This window comes from Bos taurus, chromosome 28 (assembly GCF_002263795.3).
Source record: "Bos taurus isolate L1 Dominette 01449 registration number 42190680 breed Hereford chromosome 28, ARS-UCD2.0, whole genome shotgun sequence".
Taxonomy (NCBI): Eukaryota; Metazoa; Chordata; class Mammalia; order Artiodactyla; family Bovidae; genus Bos; species Bos taurus.
This window is the reverse complement of record NC_037355.1, coordinates 15,303,121-15,323,068: the sequence shown is the minus strand read 5'-3', so window position 1 is coordinate 15,323,068 and position 19,948 is coordinate 15,303,121. Positions and strand designations below refer to the sequence as shown.

At 39.8% G+C, this 19,948-nt stretch overlaps 1 protein-coding gene across 2 annotated transcripts in view; it reads left to right on the top strand.

Annotated features, from left to right (window-relative positions):
- Window positions 1-15,301, top strand: part of SLC16A9 (solute carrier family 16 member 9) — an 85,312-nt gene extending 70,011 nt beyond the window's left edge. For both annotated transcript variants that reach the window (XM_005226295.5, XM_002698837.7), the window contains 3 exons: window positions 5,068-5,163; window positions 11,320-12,237; window positions 13,171-15,301. In XM_005226295.5, the coding sequence (XP_005226352.1) occupies window positions 5,068-5,163; window positions 11,320-12,237; window positions 13,171-13,358 (1,202 nt within the window). In that variant the 3' untranslated portion in view covers window positions 13,359-15,301. The remainder of the gene's footprint in view (window positions 1-5,067; window positions 5,164-11,319; window positions 12,238-13,170) is intronic.
- The last annotated feature ends 4,647 nt before the right edge of the window (window positions 15,302-19,948 follow it).

Below are 19,948 nucleotides of genomic sequence, written 5' to 3'. Positions count from 1 at the left end.
TGTTAGTAGTATAGATATTTCATTAAAAAAATTATTATGCTATACTGGAGGTCGATGCTCAACATTTTTTCACTGGTCACAGTCTAATCAGAAATGATTTGAGACCAAGAAAGGCTTTATCTTTATGAATTTATTCTTTTCATTAGAGCATAGTTGATTTATAATCTTGTGTTAGTTTCAGATATACAGCAAAGTGAATCAGTTATACATATACATATATCCACTCTTTTTTAGATTCTGTTCCCGTATAGGCTGTTACAGAATACTGAGTAGTATTCCCTGTGCTATACAGGAGATCCTTATAAGTTATCTATTTTATATATAGTAGTGTATATATGTCAATATTGATTTCCCAATTTATCCCTCACTCCCCAAGGAAGGCTTTAAGGCAGCGGTTTATTCTTCAGACTCAGTCTATTCTTCAGACTCTTTACACTCTTTTATTTAGAACCCCAGTTCAGTTCAGTTCAGTCGCCCAGTCATGTCCGACTCTGCGACCCCATGAACCACAGCATGCCAGGTCTCCCTGTCCATCACCAACTGCTGGAGTCCACCCAAACCCAAGGAACCTTTAATTATGTGGATTATACTTATTTAGACTTATTTTGTCTGGGGTGGTTGCCATGCCCTCTTCAAGGGGATCTTTCCTACCCAGGGACTGAACCCGCATCTCCTGTGTCTCCTGCATTGCAAGTGGATTCTTTACCCACTGGGAATTCTTTACCTGGGAAAAGTCACGTTCTTTACCTGAGCCAGGGACTTCCCTGGCTCAGACGGTAAAAGCATCTGCCCACAATGGGGGAGACCCGGGTTCGATCCCTGGGTCGGGAAGATCCCCTGGAGAAGGAAATGGCAACCCACTCCAGTACTCTTGCCTGGAAAATCCCATGGACTGGGAAGCCTGGTAGGCCACAGTCCGTGGGGTCACAAAGAGTCAGACACGACTGAGTGACTTCACTTTCATTTTCAGACTTATTTTGTTTCTGTATTAGCAGTTGAGAAATTTAAAAGTATTTGTTTAGTAATTCATTTAAAGATAATAATAACAAATCCAGTATATTTTAGCATAAATAACATGTGCTATGCTATGTTCAGTTGCTTCAGTCATGTCTTGACTCTTTGTGACCTTATGGACTATAGCTTGCCAGGTTCCCTTGTCCATGGAATTCTCCAGGCAAGGATGCTGGAGTGGTTGCCATGCCCTCTTCCAGGGGATCTTTCCTACCCAGGGACTGAACTCGCATCTCCTGCGTCTCCTGCATTGCAAGTGGATTCTTTACCCACTGGGAATTCTTTACCTGGGAAAAGTCATGTTCTTTACCTGGGAAAGGCATCAATAACATACTTATTACAAAAACCAATTCTATTTTCCAGAACAAAACAAAGTTTAATGAGAAGAATGGCATTGTTTTACATTTTTGCAAATCTCTTTAACATCTGGTTTCATGGAAGGAATCTGGATTATCTGATCTGTTCAGTACTCAAATCTGTTGTAATATGTTTTTTTTTTTAATTGAAGTGTGTGAATAAAATCTCACCCAAAGGTGTAATTGAAAAAGGGAGAGGTATATAATACTCTCCTCACGTCACTGTATATACTTTTCTTTGATCCTATTCAAAAACTTGATATATGATAGTTTTCCAAGGGTTAATTGCAATATGGGAATTGAAACCACATCAGTATACTTTTCATGCTCTGTAATATTAAATCAATTTATTTAAATCTGTAACTTTGACTAGGTCAGCATTCAAGTCTGATTTTGTAACATTGTGAATTTGATATGTGAAAAATATTGGTTCTCTGAGTTAGGCAGGAACTTTTAAATGTTCACACATTTTATTAAACAACAGCTAAAAAATCACTTCTGTTAGTATCACCAATAGGCTTGTCAGGCGAGTGTATGCTCCTTGGTTCTGTCTCGTCACAACAAAGATTTGGAGTGACGGACATTAAAGCCCTCTACGTGTCACAGCTCTCGGGTCTTGGACAGACTGTGTTATAGCTCTCAGGTCTCGAATGGACCGTGTTATAGCTCTTAGACAAATCAGTGTTACAGCTCCATGTTACAGCTCTATTTTATTTAGATAATAGCAGGAAAATCCATCCTTGAGGCGTGAGGGCATGTCAACCCAAAGACACGAAGAGGAGAGGTCCACAGCGCACAGGAGAGAGACCCCCAGCCCTTTGGCTCCTTTTTTTGTATGTTTTTTCTCCCCCCGCCCCGGGCCTGCCCTATGTAAATTGGGCTAGCCAGGAGTGTTGTTTGTTCTACCTGAGGTCCTCACTCCGGTCCTCGGACCTTCCTTTGTTCTATTTTCGCAGGCTTTTCTCTTCCTTGTCTTTTAGCCACCGCCATTCTGGACTCCTGTTTCCTATTCTAAGTACCTAACAGGCTCATCAGAAAATATTTATGTTTTGGGAAATTGTCAAATCATGGTGTTGGATACAAGTTTCCAAAAATTCTAATTTTTACTGGAAAATTCTAATTTTATCATTGGTAACCATTATTGTCAATTATTTTCCTTGCTTGTTTTCAAGAAAATGTCTGCCCAACATATAAGTCTGAGTAACCATAGTTTGTCTGTCAGACATTCTTTCAAATACATGCAGGGTTACGTGGAAAATTTGGCTACTTTAGCTGGCTACTAAAACAGTTGAGTAAGTGCTTTTTCTTGCCTCAATTGTTACAATTCAGATGAAGCATTTAAAAAAATTTTGTTTGTTTTTACTGTGAATGAGTGATGATGAAGCATATAAGATAAGAAGCTGGGTACCAATACCTTGATTTGTACTAAGGCTCTTCCAGTTTTACTCACCATCTCTTTTGTAACAATAACATAAATGTGAACACAGTGGAAAAAAGCCAAAAATATGTTAGTATCATTATGAAAATAGTTCTGACTTCATGCACTCCGAGAAAGACCTTGAGGGCTATCTCCTTAATAATTGATGGTTTAAGGTCATCCTAATCCTGATCTGGGAAAGTGTCCTGTCACCTTCTGTGTTTTGAAAAGTTTAGAGAAAAAGCATTTAAAATTTCTGCTATGTTAAAAAAAAGTGAGGTGATCTTATCTGAAACCCATGACCTTGAAATAATTTTTTAAAATTTCTTTCTTTTTAGTCTAAGGGAAAACATTTAAAAGTTACTGTTTTAACTTTTGTGGCATTGGCAAACAGAAATGTCCCTTTTATGGAGCCCTGACAACCAAATTACCCAAAAGTAAATTCATTCCCTCTCCAAAGCTTTTTGAATTACAATTTTAATTAAGGGTGGCATTTTTTTTGGTTTCACAAAATTGATTGTTCAGGAACAGGTCTTATTTTATTGAAATATATTATATGTGATAATGATAAGTATATAAGTCAATCCAAGTCATGTTTTAGTTTATGAGATATAGTATCTCTTCCCTTAAATCATACAAAAGGGTGCTGTATTTGAAAAATTTAATAATATTTAAAGTGTAATTATTTTAATCTACCTTGTTTCTTTAAGAGTATTTTTTAATACAGTCATGGATGATCATCTAAGTCTTTAGTTGTCTTAAGTGCTAATTTCATAAAATGTTTATGCAGCATATTTGTTAAACTCATGTATTCTTTCTAATCATAGTCCAGGTGGCAATCGAAAGTAATGAAACTGACTTTAATAACCCACCTAATGAGTCATGGTTAAAATTAGTTTTTAGACAGTGGCTTTTATGTTGTTTATAGAGTGACCCTCAAGAACGGATGATATTGCAGAAAGAGGGCACATGTTATAAGTTAGAAGTCAAGAGGAATGCTTTATGGAAACCAAAACTGGGGTTATTAGATCCTTAATAGGGAGAAAAAGATTAAGCTAACAGACAAGAGCCTTAAATGTTGCCCTAGGGTCTAAAGAAAGGGATATTGGGTTGTAAGGTATTTTTTTCCTAACCATAAAAGAATTTCAAATTCACAGAGAAATAAAGAATAGTATAGCAAGCAACCATAATGCTTAAATGTAACTGTTGTTAATATATTATTATATTTTCTTCCTCTTTTTTTCAAAGAGATTTTAAACTAAAGACATGACATTTTATTCCTATATAAAACCATTTACATCTGTAAAAGATTAAAACTTACAAATACACATTTTACAGTGGTGGGATGATCTGAGAGCCCCAGAAGGCCTTTGTTTTGTAGACTGGATGTGTCAAGCTGTGAAGTCTAGCAAAAGAGCTTGGAATGATGAAGGGGATTTTATAAAATTGTTTAGAGGACTTAGAGGAGGAAGAGCTGAGGGTAAACATGTGGAAGAGAGCCAGAGATAGTTAATGGAGAATTTTGGTTAAATTTTGCTATTTGGTGTGTGATTTAACAATTTTCTCTCTCCAGAATGTCTTAAATTACATTTACATTACTCCTTTGTGCTTTAGAAATTGGATTTTTTTGACCCTGACCTTAAGGGTGGGTGGGAGTGAAAACTGAGGCTGGCCAAAATGTATTCATTGGAGCTGCACTGCTAACATCAGAGGGATCTAGGAACACATACTTTGAAGAGTTTTAGCCAATCAGTAACAGAATGTCCTATAGAGTTATTTATTTATTTTACAAATACATTTTTTTATTGGAGTATAATTGCTTTACAATGTTGTGTTAGTTTTTGCTATACAACAGTGTGAATCAGCTATATGTATACATCCCCCCTCACTTAAGATATATATAATTACATGTATATCCCCTCCTCTTAAGCCTCCCTCCCACCCTGCCATCCCACACATCTAGATCATTGCAGAGCGCTGAGCTGAGCTCCTGTGCTATATAACAGTGTCCCGTTAGCTATCTATTGGTAGTGTATATACATCAGTACTAATCTGTCCATTCGTCCCACCTTTCCCACCCCTTGTCCACAGGTCTGTTCTTTACATCTCCATCTCGTTTCCCTCCCTGCACATTGGTTCACCAGTCCCAATTCTCTAGATTCCGTATATATGCGTTAATGTACAATGCTTGTTTCTCTCAGAGTTATTTAATTATCCCTCTTTGTTTCTTGCATTGAAATAATATAGTCTGCCTTCATTTATGCAATGTCTTCTTGTGTGTAGGTCTCGGATGTGGTTTATTATACACTGCAACGGTGACCATCACGTGCCAGTATTTTGACAGCCGTCGTGGCCTTGCCCTTGGCTTGATTTCAACAGGTACATTTTCAACATAAGTACAGCACTGCCGCTGTTCAGCCTTGTAATCAAAGTTAAAAGTTACCGAGCACCCCCCAGCTACCACTCAGGAGCACAACTTTTTTTGTGTGTGTTTTTTTTTTTTTTTTACTCTAATCCTAGAAGGAAATTATTTTCCACTGTAACTATGGGTATAGCTTTCACAACACCCTGCTGCTGCTGCTAAGTCGCTTCGGTCGTGTCCAACTCTGTGTGACCCCATAGATGGAAGCCCACTAGGCTCCCCCGTCCCTGGAATTCTCCAGGCAAGAACACTGGAGTGGGTTGCCATTTCCTTCTCCAATACATGAAAGTGAAAAGTGAAAGGGAAGTCGTTCAGTCGTGTCCGACTCTTAGTGACCCCATGGACTGCAGCCTATCAGGCTCCTCCGTCCATGGGATTTTCCAGGCAAGAGTACTGGAGTGGGTGCCATTGCCTTCTCCATCAAAATACCCTAAAGATACATATATAAAAAAAGCTAGGGCATTAGATGTCCAATATAACATAGGAAAAGAAAACTTACGGGTCCAATAATTTGAGCATCACATCCTGGTGAAAGCCTTGCTAAAAGAAGCAGAGAGCACTTAAGTAAAGCACCTGAACCCTGAGCAAGACAGGAGAAATGAAGGAAAATGGAGATCCTTTAGGCCACTGTCAAGAAGACCAATGCTGACACCTCTCCAACTCCATTTATTGTGGAACTTAGTTTTTCTAAAGTACTGATTTGTGAATACATCCAACTAGTCTATGTGCATATCCAAACGACAGACTGTTTATCCTTATTATTCCTTTAATAATCAAGACCATCACTGGGCTGGGGGCAGAGTGTAAGTATAAAACCTTCTGGACTTCAAGTCTCTGATATTTTTGAGTGGTGTTTTATTTTTCAGATGTATTTTTTTTCCTAAGCCATTTAGAGAACTTATCAAAATTTCTGTGGCCAATATTTTATGGGTTTGTTTAGGAGATAAAGTGTCCAGGCTTACTGAAACTTGTGCGTTTACATTGCTACTTGCTAATTGGTGGCTGCTCCTGAGGGGTCACACTTTCTGATAAGCTGAATTACTTCAGTAGTGTATCTGGCAACAGGATCCAAACTAATGTTTTGTTCCCGAGGCCAGTGCAGCAAAGTGACTCCAGATCAGATTCAATTAAGCTGGATATTTCCCCGAGGTGGTTTTAGAAAGCTTTACCAGGTAAGAAATGTGAATCATGGCCCAGGAGGAGAGAGGACCAGGGTCTGAGGGCATGGTTAAGGTAGAACTGAGAGAAGAAAGAGAAAAAACAAAAAGATGGAGAATCCAGAGCAGTTCAATAGCAGTTTAAAGAACTGACAGCATCTTCCACAAGTGTGGGAAGGACTGTGAGACAGGCATGGCACCTTCAAGGACAATAGGTCTTACCTATACTGTATTTTTTTTTGGCCATGCAGCATGCGGGATCTTCCCTAACTAGGGATCAAACCTGTGCCCCCTAGCATTGGGAGTTTGGACTCTTAACCACTGGACCACCAGGGAAATCCCACCTATACGGTATTTTTGTTTTGTAATGTAGTGGCAAACCCAGACCCTGAAGCCAAATCACCTGGTTTTGAATCCTCTGTCACTCAGTAGCTGCCTGTTGACAACAAGTAACCTAACTGCTCTGTGAAATTAACTGTTAAGCCTCAGTTTTCTGAACTGTAAAATGAGGATAATAATAGTTCCCATCTATTGGACTCCTCCACCCTGTACAGCCTGTATTTGCCCAGCTTCATGACTGAAGAAAGACCCCAGTGACATGTGAGTAGGTATAAGTGAAGCAGGCACTGGTCAAGCAGGGGATGTACAGAGAGCAAGAGAACAGCCACTTTGAGTGACCTGAGCATACACCATCCCACTGGGGTATTAGGAATATTAAAGGAACATATGCATAAGGCACATGGCAAGGGCTGTAAAAGTGTTAGCTGTTTAAAAAAAAAAAAAGTGGTAGCTGTTAAAACTATCACCTAGGTTTCCCTTAACATCCAGATTTATCTGGGATGAAGGTGTTAGAAATCGTATGCTGAGAGAGTTGCTCTTGCTTTCCATTCCGTCTAAAGAGGATAAGGGCCTGGACCTTAGCACACTGAACCAAAATGGACTGACTGTGGACAATCCAGATTTGGCAGAATTAGGGAGTTTTCCGGAGAAGGCAATGGCAACCCACTCCAGTACTCTTGCCTGGAAAATCCCATGGACGGAGGGGCCTGGTAGGCTGCAGTCCATGGGGTCGCTAGGAGTCGGACATGACTGAATGACTTCACTTTCACTTTTCACTTTCATGCATTGGAGAAGGAAATGGCAACCCACTCCAGTGTTCTTGCCTTGAGAATCCCAGGGACGGAGAGCCTGGTGGGCTGCTGTCTATGGGGTCGCACAGAGTCGGATACGACTGAAGCGACTTAGCAGCAGCAGCAGCAGCAGCAGCAGCAGCAGCAGGGAGTTTTCAGTTACAACACATAGGAAGCCAGGTGAGGCAGAAATCAGGGAGTAGTATGAATCCACTGTCTTAGTCTGTTCAGGCTGCTCTAAAGTATCTTAGACTGAGTGGTTTATAAACAACAGAAATGTATGTCTCAGAGTTCTGAGACTGGCAGTCTGAGATCAGGGTGTCAAGGTTAGCTGGGTTGGGCTCTGGTGAGAGCCTTCTCCTTGGTTGCAGACTGTCATCTTCTTCCTTTGTCCTCATATTACAGAAAAGGGAGATCTCTGGGGTTCTCCTTAATAAGTGCATTCATTCCATTCATGGGGGCTCCACCCTTTGACCTAATCACCTCCCAAAGTCCATACCTACTAATTCCATCATGTTGGGGGTTAAGATTTCAACTAACAAATTTTGGAGAGACACAAACATTCAGTCTATAGTATCTACCATCAGTGAAAGAGGTGACAAGAAAAATAAAACTCACAGTAGAAATTTTTAAAAATTGAAAAAGAACCCCAAATCAAAATAACTGAATTAATGTGACTTAGTTTAAATATTGTGACCTAGATGAAAGAAAGAAACATGGGCATAAAATGGGAATAGTCTTACTCCCTAGTGAACAGGGGTTGATAAACTAATGCCCATGGACCCAGTCTGATCTACTAAGTGTTTTTTGGACAGGTCATGCATAAAGAATGGTTTTTACGTTTTTTATTGGTTGAAAAAAGAATATTTCATGGCACATGAAAATTTTATGTAAAATTAAAATTTCAGTGTCTATAAATAAAGCTTTATTGAAACAGTCATACTCATTCCTTCACTATTCTTCTCTGGCTGCTATCGTGTTTCAAGGGCAGAGTTGAGCATTTGTGACAGAGCTTGGATGGCCCACTGTGAGTTAATTATTTCCTCTCTAGCCCTTTTATAGAAAAGTCTATTGACCCCTGGTCTTGAAGAAGAGTTCATCAAGATGTACGCGTGTATCTTACCATTTCAGGTTCCCTGAACATCAAATTCATATTTTGCCTCTTTGTGATCATGTATACTATAGACATTATGGAGAAGGCAATGGCACCCCACTCCAGTACTCTTGCCTGGAAAATCCCATGGATGGAGGAGCCTGGTAGGCTGCAGTCCATGGGGTCACTAAAAGTCGGATACGAACTGAGCGACTTCACTTTCACTTTTCACTTTCATGCACTGGAGAAGGAAATGGCAACCCACTCCAGTGTTCTTGCCTGGAGAATCCCAGGGACGGGGGAACCTGGTGGGCTGCCGCCTCTGGGGTTGCTGAAGCAACTTAGCAGAAGCAGCATACTATAGACATGCATGGAAGCATAATTAGTGCTTTATTTCACTTTTTCCTTTACATTGATGATTCTAAAATTGGGATTTTCTTTTTAAAGATTAAAAATTATAGTTTTACAGTTTACACAGTTCCACAAGAGAGCTCTAATTACTCTTCATTGCCCTGAAAGAATTTCTGCATTTTGTTTTTTGGCTGTGACACATGGCTTGTGAGATCTTAGTTCCCTGACGAAGGATTGAACCCAGGCCCTTGGCAGTGAGAGCATAGAGTCCTAACCACTGGACCACCAGAGTATTCCCTGCCGTATCTTCCTAATCCATGACTACATTCTCATGGGATGTGGGCTGAAAACACTAGTGTCCAAAGTGGAATTTTATTTTGGTGCCCTGTCATACACTTAGCATATCATAGGTTTTTGATAAACCACCTATTGAAGTGATTTGATATGCTTCCCTTAATATTTCATAATGTTGATAGATAAACTTGGTGAGCAATGGGGAATTGTTTACTTTCTCAAGATCAAAATATTTAACTTTCAAAACATCAAGAATATTTTAAAGTAATTATATGATACTTTGTTAGAATTTCTACAAAGAAATGGTGTTCGAGAAAATATGAATTAATAGTAAATGGATGCTAATCCACTATGGAAGTACATGAAATATACTTTTCAGTTCTTTCCATTTGTTTTCTGAAGTGCTTTTAACCTTTGAAGTATGTGCCACTTTTAAAAAGAGAAGGAAGGATTCAACTTGTCTACTTTTATTACTTAATAGTCAGCACAGGGATATTTCCTAAGTAGCCACAAAAAGATACTGTATTAACTGCCATTACACTAATGTGAACTATTGATTAATGTTTGTAAGCAAAGTTTTTTTCTTTCGGGATGAAGGAGTTAATTTTAAATATGTTAGGAAGGGACAACTGTGGTACCGTTTTTTTTAAAATAATTCTAAGAGTCATTTGGTTATTTGTAATTTTTACAATAAGCTTGGCATCCTGTTGGGATTATGATGTAATTTAGTATACACCATTTAAAAAGTATGATTAACCTCTTTAGACTATTTTTTTTTAAATTACAGATCACTTTCTTTCCTATTTTTTTTTTGAGTTGACATTTCTCAATGATATTTAAATGTTAAAATACTCATTAACAACTTGAAATCAGAACCACATAAGAACACTTCAAATTAAATGGGCTGATGTAATTTGCCATTCCAGTGTGGTTCATGTGATCTACTAAAAAAGGGTGTATTTACAGTGTTGCACAAATGTACAAGCAGGCATACTTTGTAATTTTAATATCCTATCGAAGTTCACTTTACTTTCTCATAGTTTATTAATATCAATCATTCATTCTGATGATTAGCAATGGATTTGAGCTTTCCTTGTGTCTCAGATGGTAAAGAATTAGTCTGCAATGCTGGAGACCCAGGTTCGATCCCTGGGTTGGGAAGATCCCCTGGAGAAGGAAATTGCAACCCACTCCAGTATTCTTGCCTCAAGAATGCCATGGACAGAGGAGCCTGGCAGGCTCCATGGGTTTGCAAAGAGTCAGACAAGACTGAGTGACTAACACACTTGAGTTATCAAACCACTATAAATATCCTACAACTAAAATATTAATATATTCTTCATCTCAAAAAATAAAATATGAAAACTTTTCTTTTCCAAAAGGAATACATATAAAGCATGTAAGTACTAAAAATGTGGTTGTATAAGGTATTTGTTAAGAACATAGGTTCCTGGGGTCAGACTGAATGTGAATCCTACTTACGCCACTTGTAGCTTTCTGATTTGTGGCAAATTTCTCAACCTTTCTAGCCCGAGGTCACTTCAAGTGTACACTGGGAATAATAATAGCACATACCCAATAGGAGGGGCTTCCCAGGTGGCGCTAGAGGTAAAGAACCCACCTGACAATGCAGGAGACACAGGAGATGTGGGTTTCATCCCTGGGTGGGAAGATCCCCTGGAGAAGGAAATGACAACCCACTCCAGTATTCTTGTCTGAAAACTTCCATGGACAGATGAGCCTTGTGGGCTACAGTTCATAGTCACAGAGAGTCAGACATGACTGAGCAAGCACAAGCACTCACACGCACCCAATAGGATTATTGTAAGGAAACATTGTTGTGCCATGTAAAGTATTTAACACAGTGTCTGAACTGCAAATGCTAATTTTAAAAATAGATCGATCAGTGTTACTATTGTTGAGGTCATCATGGTCATCATCTTCAGTTTTCTTGTTGTGATTTTAATATGAAGACAGACTCATGAATGCCAGTGTGAAAAAGAAATTGAACTGTAGTACTAATAATGCTTGTTCTGAGAGTCCTGATGATAAGAGGTTAAGATTAAACAGTTCCCATTTCCTTTTTAGGTTCAAGTGTTGGACTTTTTATATATGCTGCTTTGCAGAGACTGTTGATTGAGTTCTACGGACTGGATGGATGCCTGCTGATTGTGGGTGCTTTAGCTTTAAATATATTAGCCTGTGGCAGTCTGATGAGACCCCTCCAGTCCTCTGATTTCCCTTTACCTGAGAAAACAGCTCTGGAAAATGTACCAGATAGGTACTCGATTTACAAAGAAAAAGAAAAGGACCCAGAAGAAAACATAAACATGCTTGAAAAGAGCTACATTGGGGAGGAAACATGCAAGAGCACCTTAGCCAATGGTGACTGGAAATCAGAGAGTCTGCTTCATAAAAACCCAACAACGATGTCACGCACAAAAGAGACTGAAACCTACAAGAAGAAAGTTGCAGAACGAACATATTTTTGCAAACAGCTTGCCAAGAGGAAATGGCAGTTATATAAAAACTATTGTGGAGAAACTGTGGCTCTTTTTAAAAACAAAGTATTTTCAGCACTCTTCATTGCCATCTTTCTCTTTGACATCGGAGGGTTTCCACCTTCGTTACTTATGGAAGACGTGGCAAGAAGTTCAAATGTGAAAGAAGAGGAGTTTATTATGCCTCTTATTTCTATTATTGGCATTATGACAGCAGTTGGTAAACTCATTTTAGGGATACTGGCTGACTTCAAGTGGATTAATACCTTATATCTCTATGTAGCTACCTTAATAATCATGAGCCTGGCCTTGTGTGCAATTCCATTTGCCAAAAGTTATGTTACGTTGGCACTACTTTCTGGGATCCTAGGGTTTCTTACTGGTAATTGGTCCATCTTTCCTTATGTGACCACGAAGACAGTGGGAATTGAAAAATTAGCCCACGCCTATGGGATATTAATGTTCTTTGCTGGACTTGGAAATAGCCTTGGACCACCAATTGTTGGTAAGATATTTATCTTATAGTAAGCCCATTTTTCGGAGAAGGTGATGGCACCCCACTCCAGTACTCTTGCCTGGAAAATCCCATGGGCGGAGGAGCCTGGTAGGCTGCAGTCCATGGGGTCGCTAAGAGTTGGACACGACTGGGCGACTTCACTTTCACTTTTCACTTTCATGCATTGGAGAAGGAAATGATAACCCACTCCAGTGTTCTTGCCTGGAGAATCCCAGGGACAGCGAAGCCTGGTGGGCTGCCGTCTATGGGGTCGCACAGAGTCGGACACGACTGAAGCAACTTAGCAGCAGCAGCAGCAGCAGCAGCAGCAAGCCCATTTTACTGTTCTTCTTTGCAATGTCTCTGAATACAGGAATTGCTTTTGTAATAATAGCACAGATTTATACAAAATAAATCTGCTTGGAATGCCTCTGGATCATGATTTATTCAGAATCACTTTGCTGTAGTTGGAAAAGCCAATACACTTGCTCAGGAATTTGTGTTTATTCTTCATTTGGGAGAAACCCAAAATGCTGCTTAGTCTTGTCCAATTATTTAAGAAATTCTCCTCTAACTCCCATTAGGCCACTTTGGGAGTAGAGCTGGGTATTTATATCCTAATCCAAACTGTATATAAATTTTTTAATTAACTTTTTTATTAGGTTATAGTTGATTTACAATGTTGCGTTAGTTTCTGCTGTACAGCAAAGTGAGTCAGCTATACATATATCTACTTTTTTAGATTCTTTTCCCATGTAAGTCATTACAGAGTATTGAATAGAGTTCCCTGTGCTATTAAGTAGGTTCTTATTAGTTCTCTATTCTATATATATAGTAGTGTGTGTATGTCAGTCCCACGAACTGTATATAAACTGATGAGATTAGAGTATTCCTATACGTACTATGTCTATCAAACTCACTTTTTTCTTACTCTCTTTTCAGGTTGGTTTTATGACTGGACCCAGACGTATGACATTGCATTTTATTTTAGTGGTCTCTGCGTCCTGCTGGGAGGTTTTATTCTGCTGCTGGCAGCCTTGCCTTCCTGGGATACATGCAAAAAGCAACTCCCCAAGCCAGCTCCCACAACCTTTTTATACAAAGTTGCCTCTAATTCCTCTAACGTTTAGAGGAATATTGGAAGGCGCTAAAGACTGTTTTCACACAGCGAAATTTCACTGTGTCTGATCTGAATGATTTTTTTTTTACATATCCTTTATGTACTGTATATGTAGACTCGATCTCCTATATTTTTTCTTTTTTCCCCCCTTTTTCCAAAAAGTTGGACTACTCTGTTTTACTACTATTCATGAGTTCTGGACATTGTGAACATTTTGGCCAGCCTCAGAAGGCTTTCTCTGTGTAAAGAAATATCATTTCTCTGCCGACTCCATTAGTTCCTTTGCAGGGCAGCCAGAGGAGACTCTGGCTATTTTAAACTGATGCAAGCAGCGTGATGAGTTATGTGTGAAGGCCGCCAGGGACTAAAACACTCTCTTCTCTCTGTTAGACTCACTAGTACATAGAAGACTTCGAGCCAGTCAGGAAATGAAAGTGGTTCCTAAAACAGCGTTAAGAATTGCCGTGGCACCAACTGGTCATTTTTTAAAAACATGATTTTTAAATTACCATCCCCCATTTTCATGATTCTGTTTACCTTGATGAAGCACTGCATGTTTGGTGCCCACCAAGGACACGTCCTTCCAATTCCTAAGGTGTTTGCTGAGATCCAGGCAGTCTCCAAACAAAGGGGTCGTCACCATAGCCTTTCTTCCTGGTTGGTCACTGGAACCTCACTCACTTTTGTCAGCAGCCACTCAGTGATGTTTTCCAAGAAGTGCTGACTTTACCTGTTTCCAAATTGGAAATGCATATTTAAAGCATTCCTTCTGGCAAATGGGAAACATCCATTTGCTTCGGGCACAGTGGGGATGAATTGCCAGTCTTTGCATATCTTCTCAGTGAGGCATTTATTTGCAACTATCAGATTTTACTGCTATCCAATTTTAATTCAAGGGCAGAACTAAAAAGTGTGTGGGTGGTGTGTGTGTGCATGCATGTGAGCATTGTGCTCTGTGTCTGTGCACTCTATGGAAAGGGAAAGGGGGAATAAGATATTGATACCCTCACCCACCTTTATTCAATTGTAAGAAAAATATTCTAGGAAGGAAATCAACATTTAATAAATTGACTTTTTTCTAAAGAAATGTTTTTTTAAACTTTGCTATGCATCAGAGTCTTCTATAGATCCTTTTTAAAATGTAGTTGTCTGAGTACCACTGGTAGAGATTTTAATTATGTACATCTAGGCTGTGGGCTAAGCATCTATATTTTTAATAAACTCTTCAAGTGATTCTGAGAGCACAGCCTGAATTGAGAATGACTGCTATAAGACTGGCAATAGAGAAACAGTTTTTTCTCTTAAAAAAATAAAACCAGTAAACCATTGAGGTGAGGGTTTTTTAATAAATAGCCAAGTTTGGGTCTTTAAATAGGAGGCACTCTGCCCATTGTGCCAAAATTGTCTTTTCATTTCTTTTGAAATAGGTAAGGTTATTTTATACGTCTATGTTGCCTTTCTTCGAAGGCGCCTGAAGCACTTTATAAGCTTGAATCCCCACAACACCTCAGTGAGGTCAGTAAATAGTGCTTTTCTAGGCAGGAAACCTGGAGTTGTGGGAACTTCATACCTGAGTGAATCCTACTCAGTAACCCAATCGTGGGGCTCCAAAGCGCCTTGGACTTCTGCTCCATATTCCGACTTCTGGAAAGTTTTCTGTACCTCATTCTTTAGTCACTGTCAGGGTAGTAAGTAAAATAAGCAACATTCAAAAAAAAAAAATTAACTGAAATGTTTTTGTGATAAAAGTTTTTTTTGCCAATATCATGTTCAGGAAATCCTATAACCTTTTTTTATTTTTTAAAATTTTTATGGCATCCCCACATTCATCAACGTTGATACCTGTCCAAATGCGTCATTACCGTGTCTACTAATATCATCCAATGTGTGCATTATCCATTGTCTTAGGAATAAATTTTAAGTTACAATAAAATTTTTTTTGTTTGTTTTTTATCATTGTGGTTGCTTTTTCTCTTCTTAGCCGCCATACCCCCAGCACTGAATTACAGTCACATTTGAATGTAAAAATACAAATTCTCTGATTTCACTTCAGATCCAGAATCTGGTGATTTAGACATTAGCATATTCAAAATCACTTCATGGCTAATAGATGGGGGAAAAGTTGAAACAGTGGCAGACTTTATTTTCGTGAGCTCCAAAATCACTGTGGACAGTGACTGCAGCCATGAGATTAAAAGATGCTTGCTCCTTGGAAGAAAAGCCATGACAAACCTAGACAGTGTATTAAAAAGCAGAGAGGTCACTTTGCCAAAAATGGTCCATATAGTCAAAGCATGAGTTTTCCAGTAGTCATGTACAGATGTGAGAGTTGGACCATAAAGAAGGGTTAGTGCTGAAGAATTGATGCTTTTGAACTGTGGTTCTGGAGAAGACTCTTGAGAGTCCCTGGCACTGCGTGGAGATCAAACTAGTCAATCCTAAAGGACATCAACCCTGAATACTCATTGGAAGGACTGATGCTGAAGCTGAAGCTCCAATACTTTGGCCACTTGATGGGAAGAGCTGACTCACTGGAAAAGATCCTGATGCTGGGAAAGATTGAGGGCAGGAGGAGAAGGGGATACAGAGGATGAGATGGTTGGATGGTATCACTGACTCAGTGGATGTGAGTTTGAGCAAACTCCAGGAGTAGTATAGGACAAGGAAGCCTGGCGTGCTGCAGTCCCTGGGGTCGCAAAGAGTTGGACGTGACTTAGCAACTGAATAACAAAATTATTTTGATCATTAGTTTCCAAAAAAGCTAAAATGTCATTCCTACAGAATCCTTTTGAGGAAAGGGGAATGGACTCCCTTTTGGAATTCTTAATATTGATCTTGCTAATCCTTAATGGAATTCTTGGTATGTTCCAAGCACATTATGTTATTCATCCCTCATAATAGCCCTGTGACATGGGGATTCTGACCTTCTTTGTATGGTATAAAACATAGTTGTCATGGTACAAACGATGTACAGAAGTCATTTTCAAAAGCAAAATGAGAAATATTTCTAGTAAGCCCTTTGATTCCTAACATGGCTAGGATAATAGGGCCTAGCTGGGAAGATTGCTGTAAAGCCAGTCCTGTAGTGAATAGATGAATCATGTTTATGAAGACAATTATTCATGACTTGCCTATTTCCCGAGTATTTAAAAACACCATTTAATAAAATTTTATTGATTAGAATATGATCTTTCTTTTGTGACTCGGAAGATATTTCCTGACATTTCAAGTGCCTAGGGTTGATTTTGGGAAATGTATGAAATAAGAAAGTTTGTTAGGGACCCTCTTCCCTGACTTGAACAGCTCCTCATTCTCCTTTCTGCTTCCTGCCTCTCTCTTTCTCTCTCTCTCTCTCTCTCTCATGAGCCTCCTAGGAGCCAGTTGATGATCTAATTTTCTCTAGGGTGACTAGGTCTTCAGAGGAGAAGTTTCAGCCACCAACTTTTAAAGGCTTCATGAGGAACAAGCCCAAGAATCAGGAGTTCCAGAGGTCATGATCGAGCAGGATGGCAGTTTTCTTGTGCTGGCTGAAAAGTCCTGTGACCTGAGATAGCCTCAACTTCTAGCAATCATCATAGGATTATCTCAACCCAGGATGTTACGGGAAATGAAGAACTTTGTTTTGAATAAAAGAATGGCTCCTTTTTTCTTTGACTTGGACACAGTATTATATTGAACATGTAAAATACACAATTTACATGAACAGTGCTGTACAATTCTTCTTTTGTTAGTAAGAATCTTGGGACCTTTTGTGCTACCATCAATTGTGTCTGAAGAATGTCAGTAAGATGCCTCTTTGAGTAAGGAGTTTAACCACAATCAGTTAAAGATCCGAGATCTATAAATCATACATGGATAATATTTGGGACGATGGTGTACATACTTATTAAGGTTGTGATTCCAGTTCCTGTGGCTGGGTGATTGTGAGCAAATTATTTAACCTCTGAAAGCCCATCCCCCTATATGTATAACTGGCCTATGTTCATAAATATTAGCTATTATTATTTTTGTTATAGTCCTTACTCTTGAGTGTGTGGCTTCTAAGTACTGGGGCAAGTATCGAGTATTCCCGGGCATAGGAGTGGGATAAATGTATTGAAGGGTCTCATTTAGGAGAATAAACCTTCGGTTATCTACAACTTGTACAACTGTCACAGTTCTTGCCCTCCCCCAAGCATGTTCTTCTCAAAATCTTTTATCCTTAGGGATTCATGACTCAGCACATTTTTCTGAAATTGCCATTCAGAAGCTTTGACACAGAACGGAACAAAACACACGCTGTTCTTGCACAAATCACATAGAATCCACTTTGTAAACTGGGAATTTGAACTTTTTTTTTTTTCCCTTAAGAACTCATCACCCAAGCTGCTTGGAAGGCGGGACTGAAACTGGGCAGAAAGCAAAAGGCTCCCGTTTGTTTATTGAGCGCTAATTGGCTTCAGCTCAGAGCCTTTACCTCTCTGCCTGCCCAGTATGCCTTTGAGATTTACCCTTGAGGGAGTGCAATTCCTTGCCAGGTCCTCTGGGATTCTGTTCCTAACAGGTCTCAGTCACATTAGTAGCTTTTTGCTACATACATTCCTTGTTTCATAAAATTATTTACTTTTGTCTCCCTTCAAAAATAAAAAAACGTACTTTTAAAAATGTTGTCAGTTTCCTCTAAGTGATAGTCTAAAACTTTCGGTAAACATCACGTTTTCAAAAACGAATAAAGAACTGTGGTTAAGGTGTTGAATTGCCATAGGTCACCTTAAAACTACATAGCCACAGAGCTATGCCTGTTTTTTCCTTCCTGGGAATCATTCCCAGTGTGATAAGACGAATTATTATTTTGGATCTGGATTCCCAAACATCTACAGTTTTCAGAGGCAGTTTCTAAGACTAGTCCAGATAACTCTAACACCTAAGGGGACCAGGTGGGACTGGTTTGATCAATCTCCAGGGAAGGATGGAACAGGTTCAGCAACTCATTTGCAAATAGCCACTAAGGCTGCTGGGAAGCTGCCATTTTGGAGTCCTGGGAAAGGTTAAGCGAGAATAAGAACCAGGTGGAGGAATCATTTGAAACCAGTGAGAGGGCCATGGTACACACAGAGCCAGGATGAGCTCAGGTCCCTGGACAGAACTATAAGTACAGTATAGGTTTGTTCCCATGAAATGGGAACGTTCACTGTCCAAGACTGAAAAGAACTGTAACTTCCGAGGGGCATTTTAGCAGTCACCAGCTGAGGGGAGTAAGAGGAAAAGAGCTCTGTCTTTGCCTTGTTCTCAAAGCCCTGGGAAGCGGTGTGAACCAAGGAAAGGTAAACAGAAGCAGCAAAGAACCTGAGCAGTCAGCTTTGATGTGACTAGGAAGGGATGTGCCTAAGAAATGTGAGAGAAAGCGTGTATGTTTGTGTGTAGCCACGCAGGCACGCATGCGCACGTGCGTATGTGCTTGCGTGCCTGCGTGTGGTGCATGCGTGCGTGCGTGCGTGAAAGAGAGGTTGAGAGAGACAGGGAGGGATGGGTCTTCGTTACCTCAGCCTACAGCCCACCATGAAATTTCTCAGGAAGATCTTGTTTCAGGACCTGGAGCCTCCCAGTCTTTCCAGAAAGACCTGAAGATTGAAGACCTCTGGGTTGTTTCTAGGCAAGAGGAAGATTCTTTTTAGCTGGGCTTCTTCAGGAAGTTCAAGATATTGATAGATTTTCTCTGTGGGTCATTGACTTTGCCTTAGGAGGAGTTGCCTCACCCCACCTTCAGGGGATCTTCAGGAAGGGCGTGGGCTCTGGGTAACAGCAGAGACAGTGGCTCAGCGCCTAGTGAGCTAGGACTGGTCTGTGAGTAGGCGCATCCTCCCAGGGCATCTGCTGAAACTCTGATGGCAGTGGTAACTCCCCAGGTCCTGGTAAGCTAACCATTGGATATAGGTGGTAATAAGAAAATAGCTTGGCATGGGGGAGGAAGCATGGGATCTGGAGTCCCGCAGAGCAGGCTTTTACTTCCGAGCTCCTCCAGTTACCACCTCTCTAGATGGGTACTCTTTGGTTTGTTAAGCTTTCTGAGCTCAGCTTTTGTTACTGGTGAACTGTACTTTCGGAAGGTTTAGACATAATAGATGCAAAATGTCCAGTGTGTAATTGTTTCTAAAAAAGAAATTATTTTTAATCCCTGCTCCCACTTTTCTCTTAAAGGAAACCTCAGTATCATAAAAATAAGTATAGGGTAAAGTAGTAGATACACAATATACAGTAGATTGAATTCTAAGCGATTGTTCTGCAAAACAGTTTTGTGTGTGATGGTGGGACCATCGTTTTTATAGTAGTAGGGGACAGTGTATTACTACTAGATTTTGCCCTGCTGCTGCTAAGTCGCTTCAGTCGTGTCCGACTCTGTGCGACCCCATAGACGGCAGCCCACCAGGCTCCCCGGTCCCTGGGATTCTCCAGGCAAGAGTACTGGAGTGGGGTGCCATTGCCTTCTCCGAGGTTTTGCCCTAGATGCTAGGAACACAGGAATAATTAAGAAAGCTTCTTGCCCTGAGGAGTTAATGGTTTAATAGGAACAACTAATATACAATTAAGTATAAATGCAGAAGCCACTTTTAAGAACTTGTA